This window comes from Diaporthe batatas, assembly GCF_019321695.1.
Source record: "Diaporthe batatas strain CRI 302-4 chromosome Unknown Contig00001, whole genome shotgun sequence".
Lineage (NCBI taxonomy): Eukaryota > Fungi > Ascomycota > Sordariomycetes > Diaporthales > Diaporthaceae > Diaporthe > Diaporthe batatas.
In genome coordinates, this window is record NW_025408548.1 from 1,053,370 (window position 1) to 1,064,010 (window position 10,641).

Genomic DNA, 10,641 nt, shown 5'->3' on the forward strand with positions numbered 1-10,641 from the left:
GGACGTAATCAACCAGCGTATACATACCCTTTACCCTGTGCACGTACACGAGGAAAGCGAGCCGACCTGACCAGTTACCATCCAGCTTTCACGGTGGCTTCTCACAATAGGCCACCTCTTGGACCGTGTCCTGGACCCGGTTCATCTGCCTATAGGAGGGAGTCCCTAAGAAAAAGAGGCACAGGAGGTTTCCCCATTAGGAGTTGCCCATGGCAGCTTGGGGAAAATACCGTGTTACATGCTATGGAGCAGCCTCCCGTAGGACGACCTCCTCTTTGAGGGGGCAGGAGGTTTATTTGTGCGGACATGTTTAGTTAACGATGATGATTTGAGACCACTTCTGGTACTTCAAAGGTGCCTTCTGCGACGCAAGCCGTGGACGACGGCCAATCAACCCGAAACCAAGGGCTGAGTAGGCAGTGCTGTAATCACAAGGCTGAGAGTGCGATAAACTAGCTGTTCGTCATATGAAATAATGCAAAGAAATTCAGATCCCGCTTCTATATGCAAGTTATGCCCCGGCTATTTGAAAGAAAATGGTGTAGGGAAAGGGGGCTACTATCGCCAGCCTTCCCAAGATCATCAATCCTCACCCACCCACCCCGGCACACGCATGTATGCAAAACCCGATGCACAAACAGCAGAGAGCCAGACGCCCGCCCCAGTCATGACCGACCCTTCCCGCCACCCTGGAAGCTACTCTTGAGCACGCCGGGCTTCCTCTCGGCGAGGTCGAGCACCATCTGCCCAAACAGCCCGTTGGCCCAGCTGAACCAGGCGCGCGTCCACATGCCCGCGTTCCAGACGTTGACGCTCTCGTGCATGAGGCCCAGCCCGTCGGTCGACGAGACCAGCTGGCCCAGCAGGTTCCTGATCTCGTCGTCGTCGTCGCTCGTCATGATCCCCACCACCAGCGACATGGGCCACGCCATGCCCGGGCCGATGTGGGGCCCGCCCGTGCCGTTTATCACGGGCCCGTGGTCGTAGTAGGGGTTGGCGTCGGACAGGGCGAAGCGCCGCGTCGCCTTGTAGATTGGGTCTGTGCGGGCTACGTAGCCTGTTAGGGGGGAGGAGAGGAGGGAGGGGAGGTTTGCGTCGTCCTGTTGGGGATGTTAGATTTTTGTCTTTTTTTTTTTGTGGTTGTTGTTTCGACGGGGTATATATGTGTATTGTCGTGATGGAAGGGGGCTGTTATTGCTCACCATCAAGCTGGTCGAGTAGTACCCGTCCACCTCGTAGGCGTAGATCTCGCCAAACTCGGGGTGCTTGATCTTGCCGTACGTCTCGATGCCCTTCTTAATCTCCGCGGCCATGCGCCGCATCCTGTCGGCGAGGGGCTCGGCGTCGTCGTCGTCCTCATCCTCATCCTCGCCGTCCCCGATGGAATCGTCGTAGTAGTCAGAGGCGCTACTACCGCCCACGACGTCTTGGCTTGAAGGACTACCACCACCACCACTACTCGACGACGACGACGACGACGACGACGACGACGACGCAGCAGCAGCCTCCAGCGCAGCAGCGACCCTCGCCTCCTCCCTCTCGACGCGGTCCACGATCTCGGCGCAGAGGCCCATGTACCGCGCGAGCATCATGTTGGCCGGGATCAGGAACTGGAACGTGGTGGCGTCGTCGCTGGGCCGGAACGCGCTGCGCACCAGGCCCGTCCCCCTGCGCACGGGGCTCCCGTTGCCGCCGTTGGGCAGCGTCTCGGTCGAGGACGAGCTCGTGCGCGTGAAGCGGTAGGGGGCGTCGGGCACCATCCCGTCCTCCTTGTACGTCGGCGCGCGCATCGCCTCGGCCGTGTCCAGGATCGCCTCCACGGCGTCCTTCCAGCCGTCCATGGCGCCGCGGCGGGGTCCCCTCCTCCTCGTCGTCGTCTTGTCGCTGTTGCTGGGCGTCCTCTTCTTGTTGCTGCTGCTGCCGCCGCCGCCGCCCCCCTTGGTCGCGGCCTTGCCGGCCCCCTTCTTCCTCCTGTTGGCCGCCGTGGTGGGGGACGACGACCCGCCGCTGCTGGCGTCGACGAAGAAGCGCGCGTCCTTGGTGCGCGAGTAGTAGTCCCACGACAGCTGCAGGAACGCCGCCAGGCTGTCGAGCTCGTACTTGCACTCGAAGACGACGGCGTCGCTGTAGGGCGGGCTCACAAAGTCGGAGCGGTGGCCGCCGTCCGCGGGGGCCAGCCCGGACTCGGCGGGCGGCTGGAAGGCGTTGCAGTGCGGCGAGGCCAGGATGTACCTGCTCTGGAGGTTGATGGCGCCGCGGAACAGCGAGGCGAGCTTGCCGCTGCCGGGCTGGCCCTCGCCGCTGCTGCTGGATGATGATGACGACGACGAGGAGGAGCTGCTGCTGCTGCTGCTGCTGCTGCTCTTGTCGCTTGATGGTGGTTTTAGCAGGCTCACGTAGCTCTGGAGCTGGTTGGCCGAGTCGCGCAGCCACATGGCGTGGATGTCGCCCGTTGTTATGAAGGTGAGCTGGGGGAGGAGTGTCAGTAGGGTCTACTATCATCACGCATGTGGCAATAGATGGCAAAAGGGGCACACCTCTTCCTGCATGTTGGTCTTGGACACGCCCGTCCACGTCACAGAGGTGTCGAGCGTATTAGGGAAGCAGTTCTCAAACAGCCGGAACAGGTCCGGGTCCTTGATGGTCTTGTTCATCTCCCGGATGACCTCCTCGACCTCGGGGATGACAATCTTCCTGCAGCCCGGGCTGGGCCTCTGGTACGGCAGGCGGTGCCTGCCCGCGGACCTGGGCTCGTGCGGGTGCGCGGCCCACCGGCCGTACTCGGGGCAGTCGCCATCGTCGGTGACGGAGACGGGGGCCTTGTCGTAGGCGAAGGAGGGCGGCTCGATGTCCGACAGGATGGGCAGGTCCGCCACGGGGAGGAATGTGCGTGTCGTGGCGAAGATGGCGTAGAGGATGAAGACGCCGGCGACAAAGGTGTATGTCTGCTGGCGTGAGCGCAGCATGTTGTTGCGGCGCGGGGAGGGCAGGCCTCCTGGATACCGAATGCCTCGGGGCGTCTGGATGGCCACGCGCTTCTTCATACCCGTTTCAGGGGGGCTGGCGGGGGGATGAGAGTATAGGGGTGGGCGAGGGTGAGTGAGAGTGAGTTGATGAGGGCAAGTCTATGATGGACGCTGTCTGGTCATGTCGACAACGACGGCGACCACGACCACGACCACGACCACGACACTTCCTCCGGGAAACCAGTCCTTTGCCCGCTCGGTAGATAGGGTTGCAGTGTCCTCTGACGTGAACAGACTTGTTCAATTCACTTGGGGAAGAAAAGTAGCTTTGGGGATTTGTTGGAGGGTGTCCGGCACAAGGCTGAAACGGCCGACTCCAAGCGTCTTAATGTGTGTGTGTGTGTGCGTATGCGTGAGTGTGTTATGTGTGAGCGAGTACCGACACAAGCAACCAGCCCGGTCCAGTCAGTCGACCTCGGGAACACCCTTAGAATTAGTACCGTCGCGAGGCGGCGCCTTTGGTTCCGCACGTCAGCCCAGGGCCCCGGTACTTAGCCGAAGGTGAGTGTGTCTTACGGAGCAATGATACAGATTCAGCAGCACGAGGACTCCAGGAGCTGTTGCCGATGCTGAAAGTGTCTCATCGGCTGCATTGACTTTGAAGAATAGTCTCAAAGATCCAAAAGGCAAAGAAAAAGGCAAGGCGGCTGTCGATCGGCCAGTGGTCAGAGTGAGTGAGGGTCTGCAAGAGGGAAGAATATAAGCTTCCAAGCTTGGGCTGGTGTCAAGGCACACTGTAAGGGCAGAGTTAAAGCTTGCAGGGGAGGCATCAGTGATGGGTCGGGCCAACGACTCGTAAAGAATCCCCCAAACTCTCTCAAGTCTGAACGCCCAGCCGGAGCGTCCTGTCTGCCCGTCCGTGTTCTGTCTGGCCTGTTCTCAAGTGCTGGCCTGCCCGATGGGCGATGGCTGACGCCGGCCTCAGCCTTAAAGTGTGGTTTGGTCCGCAGTCCACCCCCATCAGTTGCTACATTAGCACCATCCTAGCGTCGGCAGAGCTCAGGGGCAATGCGAGAGAAGGGGGCGGGCCACCCGCAGCCTCATGCAGGCTAGCCTGGTTGAGCCGAGGAGCAGATGCCGGGGCCACTGGGGCACAGGTGGGAGTGAGAGAGGCGACGGGGATCATCCGAGTTGCGAGCGTACTACTATACGTACACAGTAGGGGACCCATTGGCCTCCTCCTTCTTGTCCTCTTCCGAAGTTGGATGGGTGAAATCTGGAATCTGAAATCTGAAATCTGGGGGATCGGCTGCTTGATTCGCCCTTGGCCGCATTGGGGTGGCGAGCTCGAGCATCGCCAGTTGCGCAGAGGATGAGGGAGCAGTGACGACTACTGCCATGCGTGTCTGGTCCAGCGTGCGCCGTGTTGAAACATGAGCCCCACCAGACAGACGGACGTCTGTGGGAGCCAGTGTTTGACCATGGGCGGCGACAGTGAGCGAGCTCATCCCATCTTGCCTTGCCAGCCCGGGGTTTGACATGTTTTGGGGTTTCTGGAAGTTCCTGATGGAACCCTGTGTGAGATGCGTGCACCAGACTTTGGGTGAAGGTCAGTGTGCTGCCCAGGTGCGCTTACCTAGGCACGGTAGTACTCCGTAATGGGTAGACTAACACGTCCTTCACGCATCCAGCACTATACGAAGACGTCCAAATGGATCTACACCACCATCATCAACATCGCCTCTCAACCGAGACCGAGTGAACTGACTAACTTGAGCAATAAACTGAGACTGAGCGGCGTGCCAAGCCCGCCCTCGTGTCTCGAGTCGCCTTACCCGAATTGGCATCGCAATTTAATCCGCGCACCTCACCACCTCGGAACATGTGCGAGGGCTTCTGGCCCAAAAAAAAGTCGACAATCACCCACTGGTGATCCTGGAGGGGTCAACCAGCAAGCTGCCTGGCTGCCTGGCTGCCTGGCTGCCCCGAGACAAGGCTGGTCGCCACATATTGTTGATCGTGGTGATCGTGACCGAATAGGGTCGGTGTAGTTGTTTCTCTACCGATCTGTGTTTCCCGTCAATCTTCAGCAACACAAACCAAGACCCAGGGAAAGCCCACCTGGCAAACCCGGCGGCCCGTTCCTGGATCTTGTTTCTCCTATAGTCAGTTCGGTGAATCGGTCTGTCTCGTCAGTTCTGCCAGTGCAGTCAAACTGTCTACCAGGGTTCACGGCCCGCTTCTTTTGATGCCTTTCTATCTTCGTCATCATGCAGTACTCGAACTTCATGCGTGCATTGATCTCATGCACGAATTTAGGGGCATCGGGACACCCGCCAGCCCGCCTGCACGCCGCTGCCAGGTGGCCCGGCACGCATATCTGCCAAGGCTGAGCCGGCGAGCCGCGTCGAGCCCTCGACACCCTCATCGACGGGATCGATTGTGCACATGCATCCATCACGGCCAAGGCTCTTTTCATTCATTCAACCCTAATTCTATGTACAAGAATACCCTTTCTTTTCTTTCGTCTACCCCCTAGATATCAAGCCTCACCCTCCACAGCAGCTTCTCCCCCAGCACGAAGACGGTCTTCTCGTCCCCGCCAAACCCAAAGTTGGACGCCCCGCCCTGCACCGTGACCTGCCCGATCAGGTCGCCAGCCTCGTTCCACACGGCGACGCCGGCCCCCGTGCCGGCCCACACGTTCCCCTCGGCGTCGACCTTGATGCCGTCCGGGATCCCGGCCGGCGCGAACGCAAACACCCTCTTGTTGGCGAGGAACGTCCCGGGGGCGTCGTAGACCACGTCGTACCTGTAGATCGTCGCCGCGCCGGCCGGGTCCTCGGCCGAGGCGCTCGCGTCCGTGACGTACAGCGCGCCAAAGTCGGCGCTGAACGCGAGGCCGTTGGGCTGCTGGAGCCCGTCCGCCACGGCGCGCGTGGCGTTTGCGGCCGGGTCGTGCCGGTAGACCTGGTTGGGCAGCTGCGGCGGGCCCCGGATCCCCTGCGACGAGCCGTAGGACGGGTCCGTGAACCAGATGGTGCCGTCCTCGCCGTCCTGTGGGTTCGCCACCACGTCGTTGGGCGAGTTGAACGGCCGCCCCAGGAACGAGGTGACCACGGGCACCGAGGCGTTGGGGCTGTTTATGGGGTCCGGGATGGAGAAGATGCCCGCGGGCCTCGTCTTGCTGCCCTGCGCCGTGAAGAGGATCCCCTCCGCGCCGGCGTGCAGCGCGCCGCCGTTGGGCAGGACTATGCTGGACGTGTCGAGCGGCTGCACCGCGATGGCGGGCGGGGCGGCGCCGTCCTGGGCGGCGGGCGCCGACACGTTCGTCACGGCGGAGAACCTGATCACCTGGTCGCTCGTGCTCTCGTCGGCCTGCCCCTCGGGCAGCGGGATGCGGTTCGAGCTGACGAAGAGCGTGTCCGCGGCCGCGACGTAGACGGCGCCCTCGTGGAAGAGCGGCTCCGTGGCGTTGTAGATGAGCTCGATCGAGGCGCTGTCGCCCAGGATGTCCTGGAAGCTGGCGTCGTACACGGCGAAGTCGGCGAGGTCCGGGTGCGACGAGGTGAGTTGCTGCGCCAGGGCACCGGAGCCCACGGCCGCCGCGAGGGCTGTCGCCTTGGTGAGGCTGGGCATCTTCGACCGCACTAGTAGCTGGTTTCAATGTTCTCCTCCCGCAGGATACTGTGCGTAAGCCTGGTCGGACGGAGGGAATGGCGTACTTGTCGTCACGCCAGAGGCAAGATCAAGGTTCGGGTATGTCAAGGCCGCGATAAAAATGAGTGTAGGGCGGGAGTCTCTGCTGTTGGCCAATGCCTGGGTTCACGCCGCTGTGACGCATGACGCGCGCCTTTGACCTTATACCTGGGTAGCGTCCTTGGTGGTATGGCCGACCTCGATGATCTGCACGAGCCTCGTCCACTATGGGAGCCTTGGAGGGTTCACGGCGAGTCAAACCGCCTTGGCGCCCAGACACGCATGTATATTTTCGGCGCCGGGTCCTCCAGCTGCGCGTGCAGAACCACGGGCTGGCCAGGCTTGCTTCATGCGGGGCCACTGCGGCTTTATAGCATGCTCTCAGTGCTCACTTAATGTCTGCTTGGCGGTGGGTCTGAATAACCTTTCTGGCGGAAATTGGCATGGAAACTTGGTAAGCTACCACGGTCCCCTGGGGAAAGCTTGAGTACAGGGTTGTCCTGGAAAGGGGGGTGAAGTGAATAATTCAAGTGATATATGTTCTATGACGAATGTTTTATATGTTCCAGTCTGGCCAATCAGTTGTAACGTGATCAGATCATATGCATGGACATGTCAGAGTAAAAGGATCGTGAGGTTTGAACGGCGAAAACCGCATCGAGGCCCTTGAAGGCTCTCATTACAAGATCAAGGTCCCGTGGGCTCGGTACTTCCCGGGCCTTCACCATCTGTTTCACCAGGGGGCAATTTCGGGAACATGAGCCAAATCAGCAGCGCCACCACGAGTAAGGCAAGGATGAAGAACTGGAAGGTCCGGATGCCCAACAGCTGGACCATGGCGCCCATGGCGAACGGCCCAAAGGCCGCCCCGAGCTGACCGACAGAGGCAACAAAGGACACGGCGCCGACATGCAGGTCCTTGGGTAGCAGCCGCGCGAGCACGACGATGCCGGAGGGGAACAAGGGCCCCAGAAAGAAACCCACGACGGCGACGGCGACGATCGACACCGCGGCGAGGTCCACGGCAGCCACAACTGCCTGGGCCGCAATGGCAATGATCACGTAGACGGTGGCAGCAACACGGACGCCGACCTTGTCCGTCACGAGGCCGAGGAGCAGCCGGCCCACCGCCATGCCGATCCAGAAGCCCGAGGACGACAGGCTGGCGACATATGTCGAGGCGTGGCGCGCCCGCAACATGAAGGTGACAACCCAGCCTGATATGGCAGACTCGGTGCCGACGTAGACCAGGAAGTAGACGGCGCAGGTCCAGGTGACGGCGTGCCGCAGCGCGCCCGCCCCAGCATGGCCAGCAGCAGGCGGCGGCGGCGCCTCGGACATGCGATCGACCGCCGCGACCCCATCGCCGCCCAGGCCCTGCTTGGGCGCCCCCAGCGCCTCGCGGTACCGCGCCCCGTCCTCGAACCGGAAGACCCACAGCAGGACCACGGCCTGCAGCACGACCGCGCCGAGGAGCACGTAGTACCACTCCCACCAGGGCCGCCCGCACACGGAGAACAGCGTGCCGGCCAGGAAGGGCCCCAGCCCCGCGCCGACGGAGAAGCTCCCGTGCAGCAGGCCCTGGACGAGGTTGCGCCGCCCGCCGCCCAGCCCGCCGGCCCACGCGCACCACGACCCGTCCAGCAGGCCGGCTCCGACGTTGCCGCAGGCCGTGGCGGCGAGGAAGACCTCGAAGCCGCCGCGCTGCGGGTCGTGGAAGCTGGCGGCGAGCGAGGCGAAGAGGGCCTGGCAGACGGGGGCGACGGCGGCGATGCCGCGCTGGCCGAGGCGCCGGTGCAGCGGGTCGTTGAGGTAGGCGCCGGCGAGGTAGCCCCAGGGGGCGACCAGGAAGACGAGGCTCGCGCGCACGTCCGAGAGGTGGTAGTGGGCCTCCAGGTGCGGGAGGACGACGCCCGGGGTGGAGATGAGCATGCCTGGGTGGGTGTTAGTTGTGTGTTCTCTTAGTACTAGTAGTAGTAGCAGTAGTACGTACCCAGCACGAGGAAGGAGGTCGTCGTGGCCAGGATCTTGGCGGCTGTGCCGGTTGTGCGCGCGTGGGATGTGTCGTGCTCGTGGGCATGGCACAGGTCACCAGGAGACAGGCTGCTGTCTTCCTGGATCGGCACGGGGGCGACCTCTCTTAGCAGGGGCTGACGTTCGCCCCGGGCTCGCTTTGAGTTGTCCATCCTGAAAGACCTGGGATCCTTTGGTGCTTCTCCCAGGGCGTGGGCGTCTGAGGGCCCGTGAGAGTTGGTGGCAGGGAGCCCCGTCGGCTTGACGAGGGAGTCGAGCTCCCCCATGTCGACACCCCCACGCCCGAGGCGCCGAGGTGGGCGAATGACGTTCTAGATTTGGAGAAGAGGTCAGCCGCTTGTGACGCCGGGGCGACCCTGCCACAGGGTAAGCGCACGGGAGCCTGCTCGACTGCCGAAACCTTGGGAACGCATGGCATGAAAAGGCTCTTTTATACGCATTACAAAAATGTTGCCACACTAGCATGCTGAGTCCGGAAGGGAGCGTTGAAACATTGGACATGTGGCTTGTACAAGCTATTCCTGAACCACGACAACTTGAACTTGATGAGATTCGTCTTTCAAGAATCTAGTTCAATCGGTGGTGCTTGGCCGTTTAAATTAGTGGAGGTGATCTAAAATGGTTGACTTATGACTTGATAGCTACTGAACTTGTATTTTTTGATTTTGGATATTCAGCCTGGATCGCTCGCTATTTTGAATGCAGAGTTGGATATGCGCCTACATATGTATTCCGCGACCCTTGCTCATACATGCGAGTGCGCACCCTGTTGATGCTGTCTTACCTGCGGTATCACTAAAGATTCGATCCCAGACTTTCCAGAGTCATCAGCTTTAGTTACGATTTGAGTAGGTTGGGTTCAATGGGCTTACTGAGAGTCCCCGTATAAGTGGCGGCAAATCGAAGTTGTGGAGCAAGACGACGTATATAAGCCGTGCCACCTCGGAAGGTTCCAGCCCGCCTCAGCTGTGAGCGCCACACAGAGCTGAGCTTCCACAAACGCTCTCCCAGGGTAAACTTTCCATTCTTGTGTGTGCTGGTGCGAAAAATACCGGCCCACGCGCGAAGTCGCAATGGCCTACTCTTAGGTGCTGAAATAAATTATTGATACCCCGAGCCGCGGTCGAAAGGAAACAGAGTAGCTGAAACCGCAAGCATGTCTTTACTGGTGATTCTACCGCAACGCTTTGTGTTCGCGAGAATAATACTCCTGCACGACCTCTGACCCACACTCCTTAACGGCGCCCGTTTTGTGAATCACCTGCCGGCTCAGTATGGTCGACGATACAAACACAAGAAGCCCCATAGAGCAAGCCGAACATAGGATTAATCATGATGGACAAGCCGCCATGCCAGTCACGCTGGAATCAGTTATCACCGCGAATAGCCAGGATGTGTCTTTTGGGGCTGAAGACAATAGGAGTCTAGAAACCGGGCATCCGTCAGAATCATATAACATGGAACCGTTGCCAAGCACAACGCCTCGAGACTACGAGACTCACCCTTCAGAGGCGTCCGCTGGCCAAGTTTATCAAAGCCAGAGAGCTACTCTCCCGGGAACTTCTGACTGGCCGCTGGCCAACGGAAGCCGGGTGAACGAGACGAACGAGGATGAGGCAAGAAGCCAGGCCGGTGGAACTGCACCACACAATGCCACGCCTGGCTCTCCAATTATCACGACAGATTATTCGAGAACGGAACCGATGCAGTATGAGCACCATGTCGGCAGCCAGGCCCAATTCGTCGCGGAACACGATCCGGAGCACCATGGGGCATGTCGCCAGAGGTGTATTCGGACATGGGAGGTAGTCAAGCGGCCCGGCCCGAGGGAGATGCGGGAGGCGTGGGAGGTCGAGACTATCTGGGCCACCTGGTTGCTGTACGTGTCCTTCCGTTCTTTTCTTTGTCTTTTTATCTATAACAGAAGTCATTGCTGATTCGA

General features: G+C 60.6%; 4 protein-coding genes across 4 annotated transcripts; 1 reads left to right on the top strand and 3 right to left on the bottom strand.

The window, feature by feature from the left end:
* Positions 1-665: 665 nt before the first annotated feature.
* Positions 666-3,044, bottom strand: KVR01_000033 (uncharacterized protein; the record flags this gene model as incomplete). Its single annotated transcript, XM_044791168.1, has 3 exons — positions 666-1,100; positions 1,203-2,468; positions 2,538-3,044. The coding sequence occupies 3 exons, from the start codon at positions 3,042-3,044 to the stop codon at positions 666-668; spliced, it is 2,208 nt and encodes a 735-aa protein (XP_044649982.1).
* A 2,457-nt stretch (positions 3,045-5,501) lies between these two features.
* On the bottom strand, positions 5,502-6,605 carry KVR01_000647 (uncharacterized protein; the record flags this gene model as incomplete). The annotated part of the gene is made up of 1 exon (XM_044786935.1): positions 5,502-6,605. The coding sequence occupies one exon, from the start codon at positions 6,603-6,605 to the stop codon at positions 5,502-5,504; it is 1,104 nt and encodes a 367-aa protein (XP_044650596.1).
* Positions 6,606-7,352: 747 nt separating this feature from the next.
* Positions 7,353-8,965, bottom strand: KVR01_000569 (uncharacterized protein; the record flags this gene model as incomplete). Its single annotated transcript, XM_044786028.1, has 2 exons — positions 7,353-8,599; positions 8,659-8,965. 2 exons carry the CDS (start codon positions 8,963-8,965, stop codon positions 7,353-7,355), a joined length of 1,554 nt encoding a protein of 517 aa, XP_044650518.1.
* Positions 8,966-9,973: 1,008 nt separating this feature from the next.
* KVR01_000087 (uncharacterized protein) lies at positions 9,974-10,636 on the top strand (the record flags this gene model as incomplete). Its single annotated transcript, XM_044789773.1, has 1 exon — positions 9,974-10,636. The coding sequence occupies one exon, from the start codon at positions 9,974-9,976 to the stop codon at positions 10,634-10,636; it is 663 nt and encodes a 220-aa protein (XP_044650036.1).
* Between the last annotated feature and the right edge of the window lie 5 nt (positions 10,637-10,641).